The sequence below is a fragment of the Bactrocera tryoni genome, chromosome 2 (genome assembly GCF_016617805.1).
Source record: "Bactrocera tryoni isolate S06 chromosome 2, CSIRO_BtryS06_freeze2, whole genome shotgun sequence".
Classification (NCBI taxonomy): Eukaryota; Metazoa; Arthropoda; class Insecta; order Diptera; family Tephritidae; genus Bactrocera; species Bactrocera tryoni.
The window spans coordinates 16,362,026-16,386,533 of NC_052500.1; the positions used below are offsets into that span (position 1 = coordinate 16,362,026).

At 34.1% G+C, this 24,508-nt stretch overlaps 4 protein-coding genes across 6 annotated transcripts in view; 3 read left to right on the top strand and 1 right to left on the bottom strand.

Moving 5' to 3' along the window:
* LOC120767764 (mitochondrial carrier protein Rim2) overlaps positions 1–11,777 on the top strand; it is a 36,450-nt gene extending 24,673 nt beyond the window's left edge. Inside the window, exons 2-8 of one of the 3 annotated variants that reach the window (XM_040094003.1) lie at positions 4,811–5,027; positions 5,160–5,230; positions 5,322–5,453; positions 6,357–6,630; positions 6,693–6,910; positions 9,592–9,663; positions 11,065–11,777. In XM_040094003.1, the coding sequence (XP_039949937.1) occupies positions 4,811–5,027; positions 5,160–5,230; positions 5,322–5,453; positions 6,357–6,630; positions 6,693–6,910; positions 9,592–9,663; positions 11,065–11,083 (1,003 nt within the window). In that variant the 3' untranslated portion in view covers positions 11,084–11,777. Of the gene's footprint in view, positions 1–4,810; positions 5,028–5,159; positions 5,231–5,321; positions 5,454–6,356; positions 6,631–6,692; positions 6,911–9,591 lie in introns of all 3 variants that reach the window. The other 2 variants (XM_040094001.1, XM_040094002.1) reach the window with 2 other exon arrangements.
* Positions 11,778–13,626: 1,849 nt separating this feature from the next.
* LOC120767707 (WD repeat-containing and planar cell polarity effector protein fritz) lies at positions 13,627–18,640 on the top strand. Its single transcript, XM_040093903.1, has 8 exons — positions 13,627–14,765; positions 15,054–15,354; positions 15,485–15,809; positions 15,884–16,509; positions 16,573–17,147; positions 17,233–17,867; positions 17,933–18,092; positions 18,150–18,640. The coding sequence occupies exons 1-8, from the start codon at positions 14,351–14,353 to the stop codon at positions 18,266–18,268; spliced, it is 3,156 nt and encodes a 1,051-aa protein (XP_039949837.1). The 5' UTR covers positions 13,627–14,350; the 3' UTR covers positions 18,269–18,640.
* Positions 18,524–19,486, bottom strand: LOC120767712 (39S ribosomal protein L48, mitochondrial). Its single transcript, XM_040093908.1, has 4 exons — positions 19,392–19,486; positions 19,220–19,333; positions 19,013–19,146; positions 18,524–18,953 (listed from the first exon to the last, which is right to left on the bottom strand). The coding sequence occupies exons 1-4, from the start codon at positions 19,401–19,403 to the stop codon at positions 18,647–18,649; spliced, it is 567 nt and encodes a 188-aa protein (XP_039949842.1). The 5' UTR covers positions 19,404–19,486; the 3' UTR covers positions 18,524–18,646.
* Positions 19,487–19,987: 501 nt separating this feature from the next.
* On the top strand, positions 19,988–24,108 carry LOC120767710 (transmembrane protein 87A). Its single transcript, XM_040093905.1, has 10 exons — positions 19,988–20,101; positions 20,195–20,255; positions 20,325–20,407; positions 20,470–20,706; positions 21,272–21,442; positions 21,513–21,796; positions 21,945–22,154; positions 22,251–22,371; positions 22,428–22,581; positions 22,736–24,108. Exons 1-10 carry the CDS (start codon positions 19,988–19,990, stop codon positions 22,963–22,965), a joined length of 1,665 nt encoding a protein of 554 aa, XP_039949839.1. The 3' UTR covers positions 22,966–24,108.
* The last annotated feature ends 400 nt before the right edge of the window (positions 24,109–24,508 follow it).

Consider the following 24,508-nt stretch of genomic DNA (forward strand, 5'->3'; position numbering starts at 1 on the left):
TCCCCTTTTCTTCCAATATAAATCAAGAGGCTTCTAGATTCCAAAAAATTATACGTTCTGCTTCTAACTATTCTTTTCCCCTTTCTTCTTCTAAACCAGTCAAGCTTGCTCCTCTTTGGTGGAATAATGAGCTTTCTGCACTAAGAAATCTGAAACAGAACGCATGGCATCAATTTAAACGTTTACGTTCTAGTGCAAACTTAATAGCTTACAAAAAATCCAATGCACTTTTCGCCATAAAGCTAAGGCAGCTAAGGTTCATTGTTTCCAAGAATTTACGAATAATATCACTTCTTCTTCGGATTCTAGAAAAATCTGGACTGATATGAAAAGACTGGCTGGTTTATCACCTTCTTCTCCTATCACTTATTTAAATACTCCTCAGGGCACTCTACTATATCCCAAAGATATAGCCTTAGAGTTTACACCACTTTTCAATATTTCTTTGGACTCCAATTTCTCTTCTGATTTTTCCTCTAGTAAACTTTCTTCTCTTTGCTCTCCTTACCTTCCTCCTTCCACCGTATCTCAATCAGCTGAATATTTAGATGCCGATATATCTGAACTTGATTTTAATTTAGCCCTCTCGTCAGTCAAGGGCAAAACTCCTGGCATTGATAAAATCTCTTACCTTATCATCAAGCACCTTCCTCCATTCCTTATATCCCGTCTAGTCAAACTTTACAATAGTATTTTCCTCAGTGGCAACTACCCTGTCCTCTGGAAGACTAGCGCGATTATTCCTATTTTAAAACCTGGTAAACCTCCTGGTGTGGTCAGCAGTTATCGTCCCATTTCCCTTCTTCCTTGCCTTGGTAAATTGATTGAAAAGATTATTGCTACTAGACTCGCCTGGTATGCTCAATCTAATAATCTCATTTCGCACAACCAAGTTGCGTTCAAGAGGGGGCAGGGTACGTTGGATGCTCTCCTGCACCTTGATCACTTTATCTCTGATACTCTGTCCCACAAAAATCATGTTTCTATTCTTTCTTTAGATTTCCTAAAAGCATTTGACAGGATTGGGATTCATGTAGTGTTAAGACAGCTTAGTAGGTGGAGAGTGGGTTCTCGTATTTTTAATTTTGTCAAATCTTTCCTATCCAACCGTAAATTAAGTGTTATCATATCCAATGTTTCATCCTCTGTTCTACCATTAGATAATGGTACCCCACAAGGGTCACCGCTCTCGGTGATCCTATTTACTATTGCATTTGATGAAATCAGTACCATTCTATCAGATTTTGTTACTATCCGGCATCAGATTTATGCTGATGATTTAATTTTATTCTCAAAAACTTCAAATTTGACTTCAGTAACAATTACTTTCTCTGAAATTTTTATTGCGTCTTTCTCGTTGGTCCTCTACTTCAGGCACATCAATATCTTTTCCTAAATCGAAACTTTTCATATTTGTAAAAACATCAATGTACTATCCCAACGCTCACATTTGATAATACAAACATTTTGTGTACAGATAGTATTAAGTTCCTTGGTATTGTATTAGACTCTAAGTATACATTTAAGAAACATTGTCAGTATATAAGAAAAAGACTTTTTGTTAATTTAAATATTATTAAATACCTCTCATGTAAAGCGCTCACTCATCGGCTCGGCTTTACTGGTCAACGTCACTAAAGCCCTCATCTCATCTGTAATTAATTATGGCTTGGAAATTTATGGACATCATTCTAAGAATCATCTAAAGATGCTTGCTGCGCCCTATCATTCTTCAGTTCGTTGTTCTCTTCGAGTGTTTCCAACATCGCCAATTAAAAACATACTGACGGAAGCTGGCCTACCTTCTCTAAAAGATGCAGTGGAAGATAGCTTAAATAAGCTTTATTCAAAACTCATACTCAGCACGAACTTTACTATAAAAAAGGACTTTCAATCATCACTTTGCAGAAAGAGGTCTCCTAAAATACCGTCTTCTATTTTTAAAAGTGCTTTGTTTGCTAAAACCAATGAGTTGCCGCTTAAAATATTGCTGCCTTGCAGTAAATATATTCCACCGTGGAAAGTAAATGAATCTTCTTTCATTAGTGATCTTACTTTTCTTCGCAAATCCATCACTCCAAGCACTGTGTATAAATCTCGATTTTTGGAATTATCTGCGCACTTCAAATCTTTTGGTTGGCAGTTTATATATACTGATGGCTCCAAATCGTCGCATACATCTTTTGCTGTAGTTGATGATAACCAACAAAGAATATCGTATGGTTTATTATTTCCATTTTGTTCAGTTTTTACCGCTGAAGCTACGGGTATTCTCAAAGCTGTCCAGTATGCCCAACAAAACCTTGGTAAATTCATCATCTGTACAGATAGTCTATCGTGTTTTCAAGCTTTAAAAAACCGCAGTAACTACAATGACGTCATTATTGGCATTAGATCGCTGTTGTTTTCGTTAGCACATAGACTAAAAATAATGTGGATACCCGGTCACTCTGGAATCATTGGAAATACTTTTGCGGACTCGGTGGCTAAGGAGGTGTGCATCACTCCAACAACTACATCTGCCTTGTTTGTTAAGAGTGATATAAAACGGCTTATTATTCAGCAAAGATCCACTAAATTGGCGCTTGATTTGGATGAATTACAGACACCACTACTCTAAAATAGAAATTCCAAATCGTATCAAACCATCCTTTCCGTCATCGCTTTCATCTAATTATATCATTCCATATATCAGACTTCGCATTACTACTCCATTATCACACACGCTCTCACATACTAAATGGCACTCAGATCAAATCACAATGCCCATTTTTGTGATTCAGATTTAAATCTATTGCATCTTCTGCAACATTGTCCAGCACTTCATATACTCATCAGACTGTCAAAAGCTTCCATACTAATACTGATCCAGCTAACTTTATTGATGGATCCCTCAAGCAACAACATTTCAGAAATCTACAACTTTTTGAAAGATAGCGACCTTCTTCGACGCATATAACATAACGAAGTCGGCCGATAGCCCATGATGCTAGTGCTGCGTATTTTCTTAAGTTTGTATAATAATTGTATTATTATGCAAGCTTTTATAAAAATAAAATAAAAAAAATAAAATTTTGGATTTCTCGAACAAAATTTTAATTATTAAATTTAATTAATATATATTATAGATAAAGATTATTAGGTCGTTCACTGAAAGGATATATTCTCAATTTTTTATCCACGCAGGCAAAAACCTAGCCCAAGTGGTGTTTGTCGACCTGACCACATTCCATATACAGATAGATAGTAAAAATTTACTTTTTGCACAGCGACCGTCGGCCACCTCATTAGTTAATTAAGGTATATATTTTGATCACAATTTTTATGATGTATGATACCTTTTTAAGTTTCTTTATGCTACAATATACATATGTATGCTATAATTTCAACATTTTATAGTAACTTTTATATAGCATGGTATGGCCATGGTATGTTACTAGCTTTATTCGTACAACTATCTGCGATACTTCAAAATTTGTGCTATAAAAATTATAATGCTATAAAAGAGTTACTGTATAAATTTATATTTATAGCATACTTACATATGTATATTATAATATAATATAGTATACAAAAGTGCAATGCATCATAAAGATGATCATCAAAATATATACCTTTACTAACTTTATTCGTCGACTATCTGCGATACTGAGTTATTCAATATCTTCAAATACATCATGCTTTAAAATTTGTGCGATAAAAAGTTACTATAAAATTTTTAAATTATAGCATACATACATACATGTATTTTAACATTACAATATATGTATTATATATGTTACAATATACATACATATGTATGTATGCTGTAATTTCAACTTTTTATAGTAACTTTTTTATAGCATGATAATGCTTCATAAAAATGGTGATCAAAATATATTTCTGTACTAGCTTTATTCGTACGACTATCTGCGATACTTCAAAATTTGTGCTATAAAAATTATAATGCTATAAATGAGTTACTATAAAAATTTATAATTATACCATACTTATATTATAATATAAAATAGCATTACAAAACTGTAATGCATCATAAAAAAGTTGCTATAAAAATTATTTTTTTATATTTTAAATTATAGCATTCCAATGATTCTTCGCAGCATTTTTTTCGTCTACATAATTTTCCAGAAGGAATTTTTTATTATATTATTATAAGATAATACTCCTGACTATCTTTTTCGAATGCTTTTTTTTTGCTGTTGCATAACGTATCTATAATTTTGCTGTCAAAATAAGCAATTTCCTTTGTGATTACCCAAACGTCAAAATTCCATAACAGATATGTTAAATTAAAAATAAAATAAATATTTAGATATTTTTATAAATAATTTCGAACATCGAAAGATAAACTGAAAATGGCAAACTAAACACTTATTTGCGGTTCTGCTCGACAAAATGCTATTTGTTCCTTCGCTTGGCGCTCAAATACGTCGGTGATGACGAGCCGCACGTCAATTGCGCTTGGTTATTTATAAAGACATTTTTAAAAGCAAATCAAATAAAAATGTGACAGAATGTCTTCCTGCCAACAACCGCGAATTTAAATGTACTCTGTCAGATGGCGTGACGCTCAAGCGTTACATGTATATTTGTATTTGTATTCGGTGTATGTACATAACCAAGCCTCCTGTTATTTTTCAAACTTGCATCAATATCAATTGAATTTCCTATGCGCTTGCTTCATTCATTCGCTGATTGTCGCAAATATGCTTACAACAGATATACATATAAACGGGTTGATATTTATTATTATGTCTATATGTATTTGTATACTTATGTTATAATTATTATTTTTTCCTGTTTTTTCCAGAACTGCTGGCACAGTTGGTGCTGTCGTCACATGTCCCTTGGAAGTGGTTAAGACACGCCTACAGAGTTCCAATGCTTTTCTCGGACCCACACGTCTCGAACCGCCAGGCTCAACCAATGGCGCTAGCGAATTGCTACGACCCGAACAGCGTCGTAAATTGAGCACAACCATTTTGCGTAAGAGGTCACAGCCACAGGTGATTGGGGGTGTGCGTAGGGTAGTACCAATTTTATGCAAATTTTCAATATTTCTATTTTCATAATTTTTTCATACTAAAATTTAACAATTATTTTTATTTTTAGAAAATAATATTTAATTTTTGTTTTTACACCCTTTTTGTTGACTACAGATCATGGCTATTTCTCATTGCGGCATCTCATCCACCTCCACAAAGTCAATGAGCATCATGCAGTGCTTGAGGTAAGTATAAAGTATAATATATATATTTTTTTTTGTTGCGTCTAAAATGACTATTAATGTTTAAAATAATTTTTTATTTTATTTTTTCCAGGTACATAGTACAAAATGAAGGTCCACGCGCACTTTTCAAAGGTCTGGGCCCAAATCTCGTTGGCGTAGCGCCATCACGTGCGGTATATTTTTGCACCTACTCACAGACAAAGAATTTTTTGAATAATTTAAGGTGAGTTTCCGATTTTATTTTTGTTTTTCCCCGAGTTGAAAAAGCAGCTTCATAAATAAAATCGTTTGTGAATACATTTTTTGCACTATACAAGTTATATAATTCTGGTCAAGTAGAAAAAATTGCATACACAGCATTTATAAATAACTCTTAAAGTATGTATTTTGGCTCTTATCTTAAAATATTTTTATATTGTTTACCAATATACCGCGCAAAAATTTTGAAAAATAATAAAATGTATATTTCTGGGCATCCGAATGAAATAAATTACCATTTTTGATATGGATTTAGTTCCACTTGACAAACAAATTTTCCCAAACCCCGTAATGCAAGGCGCTGAAGGCTTTCGTTTGCGTTTTCTAAATATTTATGCACCTTCTGCCCATTACACCGTTTAATAATAAAACAATATATACGCAGTTTTGTTCTACTGGACTAGTACTAAAAAAATTTCACGTATTCGAAATACATAAATTATTGGCAGAAAATGTTAGGAAAATAAAAATATTTAATCGATAGACAATAATGCAGAAAAATGCCTCGAACTCGAACATCTGGTTACCAGTTGAAATTTACTGCGGAGCACCAATTTGCCACCATATTTTTCAAAAGGTGCACTCCATCCGATAATTTACTAAGTCGTCAAAAGCTGCTCGCACGTTTACGTAGGTTTAAATATCATGATAAATAATACTATCGTCGCCACTACAATTAATGTATCTCTTCAACAATGCAGTATGGCGTGTGGGTCACGTTCTCACGAAAACACCTCTCTCACCGCTTTTGATCTATGCACAGTTTTTTAGCGATTCACTAATTTTACCACTGGTAAAAGTTGCTTATTACAAACAAATTTAATCAATTAATTAAAAGAAGTATTATTTTCGCACAATTTTGTTACAGTTACATACAAACAGAGTCACCGCAAGTGCACATCTTGAGTGCCGCGAGCGCTGGTTTCGTCTCCTCCACACTAACGAATCCTATTTGGTTTGTAAAGACGCGCCTGCAGCTAGACTACAATTCCAAAGTGCAAATGACGGTGCGAGAATGCATTAATCGAGTGTATGCACAAGGCGGCATTGCCGGTTTCTACAAAGGCATTACAGCCAGCTATTTTGGCATCTGTGAGACCATGATACACTTTGTCATTTACGAGTTTATCAAATCGAAACTGGTAAGCTGGCGCTCTAATAAAATCTACATATATTTCCTAATATATTTATTTCGTTTTTACAGCTTGAAATGCGCAACTCACGTCACGAAGATGTTAAATCATCGAAGGACTTTCTGGAATTCATGATGGCTGGTGCCGTTTCAAAGACTGTAGCATCCTGTATTGCGTATCCACATGAGGTGGCACGCACAAGACTGCGTGAGGAGGGCAATAAATATAATACATTTTTCCAAACATTGCAGACTGTGTGGAAAGAGGAGGGTAGAGCTGGACTTTATCGGTAAGACGAACAACTAAATATCCAAATTTCAATAATTAATTAATAGAAGAATTAAAAGTGGCTGTTGTTGTTATTGTTGGTATTGTAGGTACAGAAAATATTCTGCAATTAATTTGAGGAATACTCCCGAGTTTACAGTAATTTGTCGCATTTAAAGCCGCCTTCATGTCGTTTATATAAAAACGATTGTCGTGGCAACAATATTCAAAGTTGTCTTTACGTATTCTGATATCCCAGGGTTTCCACGATTCTCCTGAAGGAGATGTCATAAAATATATATAAAAGTAAAATATAATAAGTAAGACAATTTGTTGTTCTTCAGACGGGTAATTGTTCTTCGAACTTCTTCATGGTCGGGTCGTCTGCTCCATCGTCATCGATTGGGGAATCAGGTTCACCATCTCTGGTGTTATGCTTTCACTTCCATTCAGCAGAGGCAGGAGAAGTGTTCCCTCCATAATTTCAGTATGCTCTGGGCATCAGTCACTGGACCACCTCTGGGGGTTCTACAAGAGTATGCTCCGGTCCTGAAACCTTCTGTTAGTCCCGCATCTTTTCGTAGAATTTTCGAGCATTACCCCTGTCGGCCAGCTTGTCAAGTTCTTCGTACTCACGCATTTCGGTCTCTCTCTTTTTTTGTCTGGAAATGCGTTTCGCTACCTTCTTCACCTCTCGGTATCTATTCCATGCCGCCCGTGCCGCGATTGTAGCATTGCGAGGTAGGCAGTCTGTGTTTTAACACTATAGCATATAGCTGTTAAAACAGACCCATCAAAATTAAGATACATTTCTTCATAAAAGCTATATTTCCATCGTCAAATTGCAATTAAAATTCTCCATCAACTGACTTCGACTGCTAATTTTCATAATTGCAAGAAATAAAATGCTTTCTCTGTCAGCATTACAGTGCTCTTACGTGCGTACATATGTATTTCAAATATTCTCATTGTACAATTACATGCACAATACGCTTACACTAATTGACCGAACACGCTGTAGCCACTTGTATGAGTCGTTGTGTCTATTTTTAATTTGCTTATCTCAATGAAATATAACGCAAACTTTTCGCACACACACAGATACATACATATGTATGTACATACATGCTGGCGCTACTTCACACCGTCTGTCAAATTCTTTTATGTCCCTTGGTGATTTATTTGTTTAGAGTTTTTATTGTTGCCAAATGACGCATTAGATTTCTTCCTCGCCATAAAGTACAATATTCTAAGCAAAGTCTGTTTATGTTTTAATTTTTCTTCTGCTTGTTTGCTAAATTATAATTGACTTTAAGTAATCGTTTAAATAAAAGCGCAAAAATGCATTTGCGCGGAGAAAATTGCGCACACAATTTGCGCTAGTTTTTATGAACACCCTGTGGAATTTCGCCAATCTTAAATGAGCTTGTTTATTAGTTATGCAAATAGCAGTAACTCGTGAGTAATTTTATTATTATTATTATTTGCTTAAATCTACTGCACTTTCCACTCTGGTTGCTCTAAATATTTTTTTGTTATTTTATTAAGTTCTAACGTTTTCATCAGCTATAAAAATAGATTTCAAAAGGATCTGTGGTAACAGAGATAATTTACAAACTAAATTCTACTTACTGAAGCTTTAAAATTTATTAAAAGTAAACAGTATATGTACATTAAAACAAAAAAGCGCCCGGAAATTGTGATTAAATTTCCGGATAAAAATATTGAACAAAGAATTTGCCTCAAATTTTGTATTTCTAACCAAATTTGGTGTGCGGAATCGTTGCGAATGTTGGAGAAGGCTTACGGTGATTCAGTTTTATCAAAAAGTCAAGCCTTCGAGTGCTATAAAGTCTTCAAAGACGGTCGATAGATCGTTGCCTCGTTCTGGACGACCTTTTCAATTCATGAATATATTAAAAAAGTGAAGAATAGTGTTAGAGAGATGGTAAGATAGCTAGACATCTCTCGTGAGTCCGTTCGAATTATTTTGTTGGATATTTTGGGTATGAAACGCGTTCTTGCTCGACTCGTCCTGATAAAGCAGAATTTTTTCAATTCGATTGTGACCAGATTTTGCTCCATCGCACTATATTAATTTTACGCCGAAATCAAAATCGGGTACTTTATCTATTTGCATCCTGAATGTATACTATTAAACTCACGCTTCAGCACAGGAAAAAAACGTTGCCTACATTTAGGCAAAACGTTGTTTAATAACGTGTTTATTGTAGGGTTGTATACAGTTAGAAGGCCGAAAAAAGTGATTTTTCCAGAATTCAATTGAACGGAATCCTCTGAAATTAAAAAACCGAACAGATTTTTTTAAAGTAATGTTAAATCTATTTATTAATCGAAGGAATAAGATAAAAAAATATTGACAAAATGGCGGCTTCTCAAAAAAATGGAAATAAAAAAATCGATTTTTTTTCCCAACTGTATATAACCCCTTAAATAAATAAAATAAACGATAAAAATAATATAAAATTTACCAATCACGAAAAAAGTTTATTTTTTTTCGAAATTCGTAAAAGTTTATAATACAAAAAATGCTCTAAAACAATTTTTTTTTTCATATAAATATTGTCATATAATTATGTTATAAATAATTTAAAAATTCATAAATATATACATAATCTTTGACCACAAGAAAATTAATTGAAGGCATTAATCGACATTACTTGCATTATCTTATCTTTGCAGAGGCTTAGCGACACAATTGGTGCGACAAATACCTAACACAGCCATAATGATGGCCACCTACGAAGCAGTCGTGTATGTGTTAACGCGACGATTCAATAATAAAAGCAATGAATTCTACGACTTCTAGATTTGTTTTCGTTTATGGCTTGTAGCGTGATTACTTTGAACGACTATAAGTACAAAACGCCAACACACATACACAACGCTCAGGCGTAACTATAATGTGTGTATGTGTGTTTGTGGCGAATTAATGTGTGCATATAGGACTGGCGCGCGTGGTCAAGGAGACGTTGTCTTTTAAAACTTCTTAGCTACAAAGTTACTATGCAACTTTGTTGCTAAACAAATTATATAATAGAGAGGTGTAACAATTGTAGCGCACTTCTAGGCGCTTATAAGTAGACGTTAGAAGACTGCAGAACGCTGATATAAAAATTGTTACAATGCCGTTACAAAGGCGTACAACGAATTGAAAACTTGTTTGAAATAGCTTTAAATGCTAGCAATCACACTAATTAGTAGAATAGTATGTTGCAAAATGTGCGCCAAATTTTATGTTTTCTTTTATTTTTGTGCATGGGAAATGTTGTGCAGCAATTAAACAATCAATCAGCCAGTTAATAAACTACTTTCAAAAGCGTTATGGCAGGCCAACACTTGTAAAACACTTAATTTGTGCTCATAAAGTGAACTTAATAGTCTGCGGCCTGTAGTGCCACACACATTTCTTTTATGCAGCAAATTTATATTTGCAATATTTAATTTAAAAATTTTTTTTTGTTTTTTTTTTTTTTTTTATTTTATTTAATTTACTTAATATATATTATCTCAACACAATTTTTGAATTTGTTGTGTTTAATATATTTTTTTCTTCAGATCTATAGTGTAGATCTGGCGGCTATAATATAAATTTATATATTTATTTGTATTATGCAATAAAAAAAAATCGCTAAACACACACACAGACTCACCTTAGTGCACATATAAAAACTAATTGTAAAACAATTATAAAAAAAAAACGAAACCTTATTTATGTATCTAAAAGTATGTACTTTGTACGCTTTAATGTTTAAAAACGTTATTTTAGTGCTAAGTAATTTAATTATTCCACTTAAAATGTTAACTATAAATTATTATTTTTATACTAAGTATTGATTGAAATGAAGCAAAACAATTGGTTGAACGTTGATACATATTTGATGCGCTGACATATTTATGTATGTCGTCATATCTATAGATAAACACGATAAACACTTGAAGTGCTATATTTAATTTCCTACACACTCGTCTTTATGTTTATAAGTCATATGCACTATAATTAATGCAACTAAATGCATACGTACTTGCTCATGCCATAAACATTTTAATTTGTTAAGCACATTTTGGTTAGCCAAATATTTGCTTTAATGCTAAATAATATATATGTATGTACATGAAATAAGCATTAACATTTTTTTTTATTTTTTGCTTTAGTTATTTTACTGGTAGATGAAATTGACGACGAACAGAAACAAAAACAAAACACAAACAAATATATTTTAACCAAATTCGGAATCGAAACAATGAATAAGGCTGCTCTATAGTTAGACTGCAAAGTAGCTCATATAAAATTGTTAAAACAAATTTAAAAAAATCTTATTAACTACTGAGTATACTATAAATATTTAATTGGCACAAAATAGTAGTAAAAAATAAGTACTAAATATAAGTTGCTGTGTAAATAGTATGTAGTCGCAAAGAGGTGTGATAAAATTTATGTTAGTTTTTCCAAGATGTCACATGAGCTGTAAGACTGCGTGGTATAGCGCCTAAAAGTAGATTTGCACATGAAATATTTGAATTTAAATGGTACGAAATGATACACAGTTAATTTTGGCAGACTTAAACAAAAAATTAATGAAATTGTATGAAATGGTTCACACTTAATTTAGCAAACTTAAAAAAAATTACCAAAATAAACAAATAAACGCGACAGCGTATTTGTTGCAAATTAGCATACTTTTAGGCGCATACATTCTACGTGTCTGCATTAGTTGTCTTGTAAACTCATCGTCGTCCAAAAAGTCATTTACTATATATATATGTACATAAACGCATAACAAAACGTTAGCAAATATCGCAATGCCTTGTATAAATTTAAGTTATATAAAGAACAACAATGAAATACATAAATATAATGCAAACAATATTAATAATTTTATTACAAAGTCCTTGAAGCACAACACTAGTGTTTGAAAACTCAAACTGCAACTTGAATTTCATATATAAACACAAACATATAAAACATGCATGCATGTATACAAAAATTCATAGATTATACTTATAAATATGTATGTATGTAATTATTATTATTTTTTTTTTTGTAAAAAATATAAAATATTGCTTGTAGAGAAAACACTTGAAAATATATAAATTCCTTTTTGATTATAATTGTTCAAAGTCATTTTGGGTCACTTTGCCACCGTTAGTGTAAGAGGATGTTCACATCGTCATCTAAAATGCAAAACAATGTATCATCAATCACAACTGAAATTGAGTTATTTATTGCTTACGATACTTTACATCATTATTACACATATGTTAGATATAACCAGTATATAACCATTTTATAACCAAAACTCAAATTTTGTTTCTGTTATATCATTTTTCTTTGCATTTTAGGTGACGATATAATATTGAAAATATAAAGATTTGAAAAAAATGTTGTACGACACTTTGTCGTTAAGCTTGCAAGATTACTTTTGTGCGATGGAAGTTTAATGTTTTTGTAGCTGTTTAGTACAGATTTCCATATGTAATTACATAACATTAAGTATAAGAATAATTTACACACATATACATACATATATTTAAATATATACACGCAAATATATCCATGTTACTTGTTTTAGTGTCGTAAGGGTTTTTCGATTTTGCTTTAAAGTAAACTTGGCGTAGAAACTATGGCAAACTGAATGAAATACTTAAAAAATTAAATTAAAAAAAAACCTAAGTAAGCATATAAGAATGTGAACGAGAAACACGAAAAAAGATCTGTGAATTAATTTGTGAAATTGTTTATTTTACAATACATTACAACAACTGAAATGAAATAAAAGTTTTGTTTAAATAAAAACTTTGAATTTTTTTATTTTCTTATTGTAGTGGAGAAAGGTTTGTTGTGTGAAAAATATTTGAATTTTTTCAGGTAAATAAATACATTAGAGGAAATTTTAGCCTTATCTTTGGCAATAATTCGTGCCAAATTTCATGAAGATCTCTCGTCAAATAAAAAAGTTTCCATATGACGACTTGATTGAGTTTTGTATCGCAGCTACATATGTATATGCTACGGTGGCTCGATCCAAACATTTTATTAATATGTAGATTGTACCCTTGGCTTGCGTAAGGATCCGTGCCAAATTTCGTGGTGATATTTCGCCAAATAAAAAAGTTTCTCCTACATGAACTTTTTTTCCCTTCATCATTTCGTTTGTTCAGCCGCTTTAACCTATAGTGGTCTGAATTCGGCGATTTCGGCATATAAGCAGCTTCTTGGAAAGAAAAGAACGTGTTCGAATTTTCAGATCGATATCTCAAAAACTAAGCGAGAGTTAGCATATATACAGAGAGTCAGATGGACATGGCAAAATCGACTCAGCTCATGCCTACTTATTTTATAAGGTCTCCCACGCTTCCTGCTGGTTATTACAATCCTTATGGCATAGATGTTGAGGGTATAAAAATAAGTAACAGTTACTTGTTTAATTAATAAATTTATATATTTTTTGAATACTTAATATTTATACGCATAATGTTTTTCTTATTTAAAGAAAAAAATAGTTTCTTGTCTGTTTCAAATAAAAAATTATTATAGTGGTATTTGCGGTAAATAATAAACTATAGCAATTTACTTAATATACACATATTTTATATTCATTTGATATTTCAACAGATTATTGCTTCCAGTGTAGTTGTCATGACTTCTGTATGCAACTCTGCTTTTCTCTCATCTCTGATCGTGCACTAATCGGGCAGAAGCAACAATTCATTGTTGATTGTCAATTTGCGTGCAATTTTTTTTTATTGTTATTAGTGTTTATATATTTATTTTTAAACAAAATAGCTGCGATATTGTGCAATTTTGAGAATACTTTGTGTTTTCATGCTACATACATACAAGTGTAAATAAGTGGAATAAAACATAAAATTGTTTGAAATACCAATACGCAGAAGCAACAGGTCTGCATAGTACAATGACTACAACGTAGGCAAACTTGCGCATCCATACGATCAGTAGGGCAATAAAAGGCACGCAGTTAACAGCAGCACAACAACAACAACGCAAACAACATTAACTACTAACTCAATAACAATAGCAACATATATCAAGTAATATTATTGCAGCGCATAAATTAGCCAAATTCTTCGGGAATCTAGCTGTGACGCTGTGGTGACGACGGCGACGCTAACCGCGAGACAGCAGCCGCATATAGAAATATACTTGTAGCGGTGTTTGTTCGCGATAAGTTTGGAATAACATTAGCACAAGTATGCTTAAAACGAGACCTGGAGTTGTGGTTTGTTAAATTCCCGTTGTGCATAAATTCATTAGGAAATTGCATGTGCAAAAAGTGTGGTAGTGCATCAAATCGTCTAACGATAAATGATGTGAGAGTATTGCAAGAATAAAACATTACAGAAATATATTATTTTATATAATATAAACAAAAGTTATTGAAAGTCAACGGCTTAACACTTGCAACCACAAGCGCTTGCAATGCTAACTCTCCTCGGTGAATGTCATCTGTGGAGTGTACGCGATGAGTTGCGCATTAAATCGACCGATCTAGGTGCCTTCCGTTACACACGCAATCGTGAGGCACAGCAACAGAACGCTGAGCTGACAGCAATCGCCAAGCGTGATTACATTGAACGGCGTAATGGTGTGACGGTGCTTAAGAATAGCCGCAAGGCACCTGGGCGTTTGAAGGATAACATTAAACGCTTGGAGGAATTACTGCGTAGTTATAAAATTGTGCATACCGAATGGCGTGATGCTGCGCAAGTGTTGCTTCTATTCGCCAACGGTATTATCGCACATATATCTGTGGATCCTGCGACAGGTGACATATTGCGCATGGTCTATGAGAAGTACTTTGTTGGCAAGCTGGCGTCGGAAGTTATCACCGACGGTAAGTGTATATGTACATACCATAGGCAGGGAAATAAATGTGACAAAAAGTTGCGCGGCGAATATTTATCTGTGTGTATATACATACATAAATTCTCTAATGCTGATAGTGTGGAGAAATTTGCATTTGCGCATACCCATGAGCATGCGCGGATTCACACAGTTTCACATGCAATTAATGTTAATTAATTTCGCTACAACTTTGCTGTGTTTTGTTTGTTTTGCCTACAGTATTTCTGCATTACACTAGTAATACGTTTTATTGTCTCATGTTTTATCTCTGGTTTAGCATTTTTCACACGTTCCCACATCGTCTTAGCCTATAATACGAATCAGTTGACGGTGGTGCATTTACAAAAACCGAACACACGTCTGCAAGGACCTGAGAAAATTAGTAATATGGATCCACGCATATTTCATGTGATAATACCAGGACCGTCAGAGCGTAAATTATCGCGTCATCTAATTGTGAATAGTAGCGCGGATCTTTTTGTTATATGGACGAAATCTTCTCAGAACGAAGTTTATCCTTGGCGACCAACAATACGTGATCAGGATAGGGCGAATATACATGTTTTTAAATTAAAGGGGTGAGTGTAAAATACGCAAGAAAGTTTGAAAATATTACGGGGACAGCATTCTCCACAATTATATAACTCTGCTAAGCAGTTCTTCAGTTAATACTTTTACTCAAATAACAGTTCTCTTTGTCTTCTATAGCATGCAAATAGAGTCCGTTTCATATTGTTGGTCTGAGAATGATCCGCTCTCTGTGGATTTTCTACGCTCCGCCGAAAGTCAAATTTTGACAGTAGAGCAAAAAGTATCACGAAAAGGGGAAATATCTGCTGAAGTATGTACCTATGAGATAAATGCTGGTAAAATGCAACGCGCCACAGTGACGTCAATAACAATGGGAACGCAAATATGTTGTCATGCCTTCAGTCCAGACCAAGAGAAACTATTCTTGGGTTCAATCGATCGAAAAATTTGTCTGCATGATCTAGTACAGCAAGTTACCAAAGTCACAACACGTATAGACATCGTAAGTAAACAAATATTACATATATAATTAAATACAATAGTATTTCATATTATAAAATTTCATACACATTGCAGATACCCACGCAATGTGCTTGGCACTCGGATAGTAGTATTGTTATGGTAGCTAATGAGCGTGCGCAATTTCAATGTTTTGACCTCGCCCTCACGGCGGTAGGCAATCAATTGCAAAGCGAAGATGTCACACCGCTGAATTTGTTGGATCTTTCACACTACTTCACCATACAACCGACATTGTTGCACATTGCGTTTAGTCACAAGCCGGATTTGACGCAACGCTCTTTACCATATGGCCAAACCGATTGTTTGCTTTTGTTGCACTTCGAACAAGGTCCATTGGGTTGTTTGCGTTTTTTCGCTGGCGCCGGCATGCGCGGTGACATACACAATTCAGGCCTGACCGCTGATGTTTTGCTTGACAAATATCTAGCGCTGCATCAGCTGGAGAAAGCGGTGAATTTGTTATTGGCGATCAACTGGGAAACCTACGGCGCCATGTGTTTGATATCATTACACAAAATAGCTAATTACGTTTTCTTTCGTGGAGAGGCGAAACGCGCACGTGTAGAGCTGCTGGGAAAAGCCCTGAAGACATTCACCGATGAACTTTCCGAAGAAACAAAAGACGAGTTTAGCGATCAGGTGTTTGATTTGAAGAGACGTTTCTTCTTCTATCTGCTGCGGTAAGCCAGCATTAATAATGTATTTTAATGTATATTTAATCAAATTAATTATATATTATTTAGGAAACAAATGTATGCAGAGGCCTTTGAAGTTGCTGAAGACATTGAAGATTATGATCTATTCATGGATTTATTCAATGAGACCAAATCGAATGTAAACTTGTTGGAGTTTGCTACCGCCGCTTTCAGTCAGGCAGCAACTATACTGCATGAAGAGGAAGGACACGGTGGTGCTGTGAACGGTGTTGCGAATAGCAATTTAAGTTCGAGTGCCGATTATCGCTCCGAATCGGCCTGCTCACAATCAACATATGCCGACTTGCAGGTTGTGCAGCGCAGCAAGCTACAACATAACAAATATGCAAAAGAACATTTAAAGAACTATGTGCCACCATTGCCATCATTCAAATCGAAAGTATTTAGTGCCGAAATGATAAAAATTAATATTCCCAAACCCGAGTTGCGCACGGAGAGTACGCAAGATGCAATACGTGCACGTCCGCCACCACCACCGCCGCCTTTGCCTTCGTTGCGCAGCTTGAAACTCTTACAAAACACCACTAACACACCAACTATAAACAGCACACTTGCTGAGTTGTCTATAAAAAGTGGCAGTGATTTCAATAATACGGGCATTGGTAAGTATGACAAACATTATTCCTGTAGTCGCACACACAAAAATATTTTACTAATAATTCTAACTTTCTTTTGTACGTTTTGTAGCGCTGACCGCTACCCCATCCGTCACACTTTTGCCATGGCAACAGCAGTTGCCAGCCGATGCAATGGCACCAAACAGTATAAACACACCCGCCGCCACAATGCTGCCAAGGTTTACCACCACTGGCAACAGCAGCAGCGCAAACACACTGTTAACCGTAAATTCAACACACCTGCAAACCATCACAACCAATTCGAATGTGATGCATCATGCCACACCGGCTGTGATTACTGACAATTCCTTGCCATTACAACAAAAACATATGCAACCGTTGCCACCAAGCGCGCTTGCGCCCACTTCAATTGCGTCCGTATCCGCGTTGCAGCCTGGTAATTATAAGCCGAAATATTATCAACATCCATTAGTTTCGGGCACAATACCACCAACTTTGGTTGTGACCACAAATAGTGAGGAACATCAAAAGCGTTTGTTGCAAAAGAAGCCAACGGCGTCAATACTATCGAATAGTTCAACACAACAACATAACGGTGCTAATTTAGTTAATGGTGGCAGTGGTGCAACGTATGCAAATGGCTTGAATAAAGAGTTGCCAAGTGGTGGTGGAAATGCACGCAATGCTGCGGGCGAAAAGAATAAAGTGAAGTTCTCGGATACGGTGCAGGTCGCCGTAGTGCCGGTGAGTGCTTGATTTCACTTTCAAAATATGACAACTAAAAAAATATTAAACATTTTTCATTGCAGGAGATCCCACGTAAAGAAAAACCACAATTGCCGAAACGTAATGGCTATTCGCGTCCCTTACCGCGTAACATTACAAATCCGAAAAAGGAATTAGCAGATAGCTTGCCGTTATGTCATCCACATGATGAATATTTAAAAGATTTCAATCCCTTATCAGCAGGTATTTATATTTTAGTTTTGTATATTGCGCTTCTAAAGCTGCTTCTATACGTTCCAGCCGATGAGTTACCTCGTCCGCCGATAAGGTCCTCAAATCGTGATGAAACCTCAAAGTCACGCAAATCGAATAATACATCTCAGCCTGCTATTAAAGTGGTGCACTTTGGTGTTGTCTAAATAAGCACATTTTTCTTCCAAAATCTCGCTTTGACGCTAAGGGTGCTATTCAGCATTACTTTAATAGAAGCTGTGCAGATTAAACGTCCATTTATATTATAAATATGTATGTAGGTTTAAGTTCTACACTCTTTGTGCCTACTTGTAATAATTTTTCGTATACATACACTTTGCTACAGATTTTGTTTTCATAACATTTCGTTGTAGCATTTATATTGCCGTCCAGTAGGGGAAAGCTTTAAATAGTACATTCCATTTAGACATTAAGCAGTTAATTTAGTATTTTTATTCACTTTAGTTTGTATAAATTAAGTGCTTGCTACAAATATATGCATGTACGTTGTACCCTCCGTGTACAATTAGAACAAAATACACACATTATTTCTTTTTGGGTCCACCCGGTCCGCCTGCTTGCATTCGTTCCAATTCGGCCTTTAAGTCTAACAAATCACGATCGGGTACATAGCGGCGCTCCTCAAACTCATCAGAGTGTTCTTGTACACTCAACTGCACACCTTCGGGCAAAGCGGCTTGCGCTATGCGTAAAAATACAGGATACACAGGTGCGTTTACATCGTTTATTTGCAGATTGCGTTCATACATTGTCAGCCTGTATTCGGCATCTACAACGGCGGAGTTAGGACGCAATCTTTGTACTTGTGTGGTTTGTGGTGGCAAAGCGTAACTAAAAGTAAAAATATACTTTATTATAGTGTCATTTTGAATATTTTTATGTACGCTCACCAATCGGAAACATCGATATCAAGGTATTCCGCAACACTATGCAAGTAACGCTGGTAGCTCTCAAGTATTGGGAAATCATAACCTTTCATTTGCACGTTGAGACAGGAATATTGTGGAAACTTGGGCTTCAAAGACTGTAAAATAAGCAGATATGGTAGAAAGTGTTTTAATACATTTGTATATAATTTAGTACATTCAATTATTTACCTCCAAATAGTCCGGTTCATATACACTTCGTCCATCGCTGTAATGCTGTGTTGGAGTTTTATTTAAGGAAGTAACAACATTATTGCATAGCAGGCGCGGCACAATTGGACTAAGCTGTGTAGTATAAGTAAACAATTTGTAAATGCAATAACAGAAAATAAAGTGGATTTACCTTTCTTAGCATCTTGTTTTCCTACCAATTTCCACTTAGTTTTTATGTGACTTATTAAAGAGGTTATGTCATACAAATACTGCCAATTCAATTTATTTTACCCCAAAAACATATGGTAGTTGTTTACATGGCATAAAAGAGGACAATGCGGAACAGCTGTTTTGTTTATTAACAAAAAATTTATAAAAATCTCACTAACTTTAGCAGAAATTTATAATAAACTTTTACTGGCATATAATATCATTATATTGACGCAACATTTGTGAATTTGATTGCCTTAATACATTTCTAACAAAACTATCAAACATTTTTCTCAGTGCATTTATTGTTTGTTTTGTTTTAACGTTATTCCCAACAAATAGTCGGTATAAAAATTGACAATTAGCCCAACTAGAACTGTCAGAATTTTTATTTTCCTTTGCTTTACGCTCTTCCACTTTGCTGAGTTTGCTTGTTGACGTCGATTTTCCGTGAAAATTTATTAGTTGCTACAGTAAATTGCAATTTACAAAAATTTTAACAATTTGCATTATTTTTTAAACTGTTTATTTAAACATTTTAGTGTTTAAGTGCAAGTTTAATCAATAAATAAAACAATGTGGAAAAGAAAATTACTAATATTGGTGAAGGTGTTTCTGCTGATGACAATGCTTGCCTCGGCAACGCAGGCAAATTCTGATGCTGGCAAAACTATTAAAACGTTAACACCGGTAAGTATGGAAATATATTTGTACACATAAGAATTAAAAGTTGCTAATTATATATATTTTTTTAACAATAATTTACATTTATTTCGCCTATAGAATGCCAACATTGCACGAGAGCAACGTCCCTTATTGGCCAATTCCAAAATAAAAGTTCATAGTAAGTGCTTTTTGATGAGTCAATAATAATAATTTTTTTTTGAATATTTTGTCTTTTTCAAACCATTAGTCGAATGTGAGGGTCGTGATGGCTTAGATGTAAACATTGAGTGGCAATTATACGAGCGCCAATGTTGGACGGACAAGCGCATGGTAAATGTCTACTTGGCATGCAACTTACACTTTGGTTATTTATTTCTTGCTTAAATTTACAGTATGATATACAAAAATATGATATAGAAGAAAATTTGCCAATGCAAAATAAATCGGAATTTGGTTTCATCACTATGGACTCAAAAACTACCGAATGTTCAACGCATCCAATTTTGTTGTCGGAAAAACAATGGCCGGTGCAAGAAACGGCAGCGTCTGGCATGGCAGCGTTATCACCAGAGGCAGCTGCTTTGGCATCGGTCAAGAAAATGAACAATACCAAAAAACATCCCACAGCGGTAATTAATAGTATTTTGCATAAACATTTAGAATAAGCAAAACCGTTATCTCGTCAATTTGTAGAAAGGAACTCGCATATTTACTGACAATATTACTTCGTCTGTTATGAAAACAATATTTTAGTATGATCATAAAATATGAAGTAATTATAGCAAGAATTAATTTCGCGTGTTAGTTGTCGCTGATAAGGTTATTTATTTTCTTTTTTTTTATCATATTTGGCGTATTCGTAGAATTTTATCTTTTGGTAATATTTTATGAGTCAGCGTATGAGCGTCTATTTTTTTTGTAATTATCACATAGGAAGAGGAAGTAAGGGAATGTTGATAAAACTTACTTTGTGTTCGTGAAGATACAAAATTTGATTTCTGATTTCCTGTGAAATGTTAAATTTATATTGCGTTTAATAAGCCATATTTTTGAGGTTTATTTTTAATTACTTTTCAATGTTAGGAAAGTTTTTAAAATTTTCTGCTTTAGTATAAAATTGTTTATGCGTAATTATAAACCTTTCAAACCACTTCTCTGTTTTTTAAATTTAAAACTTTTTTTTTACTATATCAGCCATTAGATAAAAACATCATCACCATTGGCAGAGATGGCATTTATGAATTGACATTGAAAATTGAAGCTGTCAAAAGTTCAGAGCCCGTAGATTTTTCCGCACATGTACAACTGGACATTGTTGGTCCTGATGGCGGCTATCTTTCTGCGATTGATCATCCACTCTTGGCGGTAAATCAAACACAATTCTATATATAATAATTTTATTATTTGAAAAATTATTATTTTTTTATATTAACAGTTCTACGGCATAATGTGCGTCGTCTATGTAATTTTCGGCATTATCTGGCTCTTTGTGTCATTCATGCAATGGCGTGACCTTTTGCGCATACAATTCTGGATTGGCGGCGTAATATTGCTTGGCATGCTGGAGAAAGCTTTCTTCTATGCACAATACTATAGCCTGAATACCACGGGTGTACCGGTTGAGGGCGCCGAATTGATGGCAGAATTTGTTTCCTGCGCCAAACGCACACTAGCACGCATGCTTGTCATCATAATGAGTCTGGGTTTCGGTATTGTCAAGTGAGTGCATACAAATGTATATACCTATACCAAATTTGAACACTTGCGCAAATATGCCTAAAAATTACGTTGTTCATCAAAACACTTGTGTTTAACTACCTAATCTCTTTAAGTTTATTTATTAATATAAGTTCATTTCCGTGTGTAGACCTCGTTTGGGTCCAATGCTTCATCGCGTGGTTGGCGTTGGCGCGCTGTACTTTGTCTTGGCTTGCGTTGAAAGTTACTTGCGTGTGACTAGCACGAAAACCGATGAACAGTTGGTGGCCGCTATACCGTTGGCTGTGCTGGACACAGGCATCTGTTGGTGGATATTCACATCGCTGGTGCAGACCACCAGAACGTTGCGCTTGAGAAGGTGTGTGTGTGTGTGTGTGTGTGTAAATTAGCGCTTTGAAGTGTGTTAATTATCATAACTTATTTATTGTGCTTGTTTTTGTTTTTTAACTTTCAGAAATATGGTGAAACTCTCATTGTACAGACACTTCACAAACACACTGATATTTTCAGTACTTGCATCAGTGATATTTATGTTATATGCTCTGCATGTGCGCAAGTCACAGAACTGTACACCAGTGAGTGCATAATACAAACAACAAAAACAAATTAAATATATATTTTTTTACAATAGATTTGGCGTAATATTTGGTTCGATGCCGCTTTCTGGCATATACTGTTTTCGGTGTTATTGTTGGTTATTATGATTTTGTGGCGTCCCACAAATAATAATCAGCGCTATGCATTTACACCGTTACTTGATGCGCCCGACGATGAGGACGATGACGGTAAGTATTATTATTGTTGTAATTTTATTTTAATTAGATTCTTCAGAGAGATGACGAAAAGCCTTCTGTTTTTTATAATAGGCTAATTTCGAAATTGGAACTGATTTAGATCAGCCTGTTATTGCTATATTATATTTCCTTTTTGTCTTTGCAGAGGAAGATCAATTCGTCGCCGATGCGTATGGTGTAAAAATGCGCAGTTCGCATGCAAATGGCGGCACTAAAACACCACCAAATGCACAGCGCGGCACAACGACCGAAGAGGATGATCTACGCTGGGTGGAAGAGAATATACCCTCATCAATGGCCGATCCCGCGTTGCCGGTTTTAGATTCGGATGAAGAAATCATAAATACAAGATTCGAAGTTTCGAAAATGCAATAAAGCTAGACTATATAGTAAGAGCGAAAAAAACTAAAACATGTAAAACCATTTACATATAAGTACTAACAACAACAACAACACACACACACACACACACCTAACAAGAGAACAGAAGAAAAATGTTGATTTGTGATTTTCAGTATAATTTGCTTGCTTATATACATTAATATATATATTTTTTATATCAGCTATCACATATGCATTGTAAATGCTACATTGTTTTCTCGTTTGATGTTTATTATTGATTATATTTTAATTGCGTGAAAATAAAATTTTTGTTTGATTCAAGTGAATGTTATAATATAAGCAGCTAAAATATGTTTAAAATATGCACAAATTAACTAATTTAAGTTTACACTAGTTCTAAATTAAATAATAAGTTTCTAATTGTGCTTTGTTATTTTTTTCTTTTTTTATGGTTTTTTCGGTATTATTATAAAAATTGCTTTTTCACACATTTAAAGTATTTTGGATATGGTTTATTATTTGGTGTCTAATAAATAAGTAGTTTATTTTCAACAAATGTGTGTTCCTCGAAAACTAGTAAGAAAATTTCAATATATAAGAAAAACAATAATTTTAACTTGTACACAAATTATTTGACGTAAACCAGAGAAATATATAAGCAACATGTAAAATAAATATGAAACCCACATTTTATACGTGTACTATTTAGATGTAAACGCTTATTAAATCATTAATAACAAATTATTTGTAAGTTGTAGATAACAGTAACGCGCTGCGGCACTACATTTATTTCTAGTTAATAAACGCACCACAAAAAAGCTCTTATAAACATACATACATACAGTTATTCTATATGTATGTAGTAATAAACAATTACTTGTAATTAACAATTCGAGGGCCATTTTTAACCAACACATTCATAACTGCAAGCATACACATAAGTATTGTTGTATATAGTTAAGAGTTATGTAATTATTATATTTTGTTTGTTTAGTTTTTCAACTGATGCATATTTTAAATATTATATGAAATATCTAATTAGTTTATTTAGTGTGCGGAAAAAGATTTATAAACATTTGCAATGGAAATAAAAAAGAAAAAAATAAAAAATAAAACTCGCCAACTAAAGTCAGCTTTCGTTTGAACTGACGTTCTATACAAAATAAAATTAAAAAAGCGTGCAATTTGTTTTTCCTAATAAATACAATAAATCCAAATAATGTATGTTTAACTCTACACTAAAATTACATATTTTTGCTATACAAAAAATTATCCTTTGAATAAACTGTAGTCAAGCTTAATTATTTTATCAACAGAAAATAAATAATAAAAACAATACATGCACACTCTGTATAAATAGTATCAAAACATACTGTAATTTACCTTGACACATGTCACTTGCATTTATGTAGCGGGTAACTGTTTTTAAGGCGGCGTAGTAAAGTGGGTGATTGCAGAGAAAGTCAAAATTGCAGAAAAAAGAAACTTCCCGTGAATTAGTAATTAAAAAATAAAATGAACAACGGATACAAAAATATTGAAGTGAATTGTGAGAACAAATAAACATGTGGTCCAA

What these genes read in the sequence shown, in the direction of transcription:
- LOC120767712 (XM_040093908.1), bottom strand. An exon ending in ATGAACCGGACTATTTGGAG is followed by an intron (nt 19,147 to 19,219) that starts GTAAATAATTGA and finishes CTTATTTTACAG; the next exon opens with TCTTTGAAGCCCAAGTTTCC. An exon ending in GATATCGATGTTTCCGATTG is followed by an intron (nt 18,954 to 19,012) that starts GTGAGCGTACAT and finishes TTTTACTTTTAG; the next exon opens with TTACGCTTTGCCACCACAAA.
- LOC120767707 (XM_040093903.1), top strand. Translation starts at nt 14,351, where the DNA reads ATGCTAACTCTCCTCGGTGAATGTCATCTGTGGAGTGTACGCGATGAG. An exon ending in GTCGGAAGTTATCACCGACG is followed by an intron (nt 14,766 to 15,053) that starts GTAAGTGTATAT and finishes TCTCTGGTTTAG; the next exon opens with CATTTTTCACACGTTCCCAC. An exon ending in TGCAGGTCGCCGTAGTGCCG is followed by an intron (nt 17,868 to 17,932) that starts GTGAGTGCTTGA and finishes TTTTCATTGCAG; the next exon opens with GAGATCCCACGTAAAGAAAA.
- LOC120767710 (XM_040093905.1), top strand. Translation starts at nt 19,988, where the DNA reads ATGTGGAAAAGAAAATTACTAATATTGGTGAAGGTGTTTCTGCTGATG. An exon ending in TTCCAAAATAAAAGTTCATA is followed by an intron (nt 20,256 to 20,324) that starts GTAAGTGCTTTT and finishes TCAAACCATTAG; the next exon opens with TCGAATGTGAGGGTCGTGAT. An exon ending in CGACGATGAGGACGATGACG is followed by an intron (nt 22,582 to 22,735) that starts GTAAGTATTATT and finishes TTGTCTTTGCAG; the next exon opens with AGGAAGATCAATTCGTCGCC.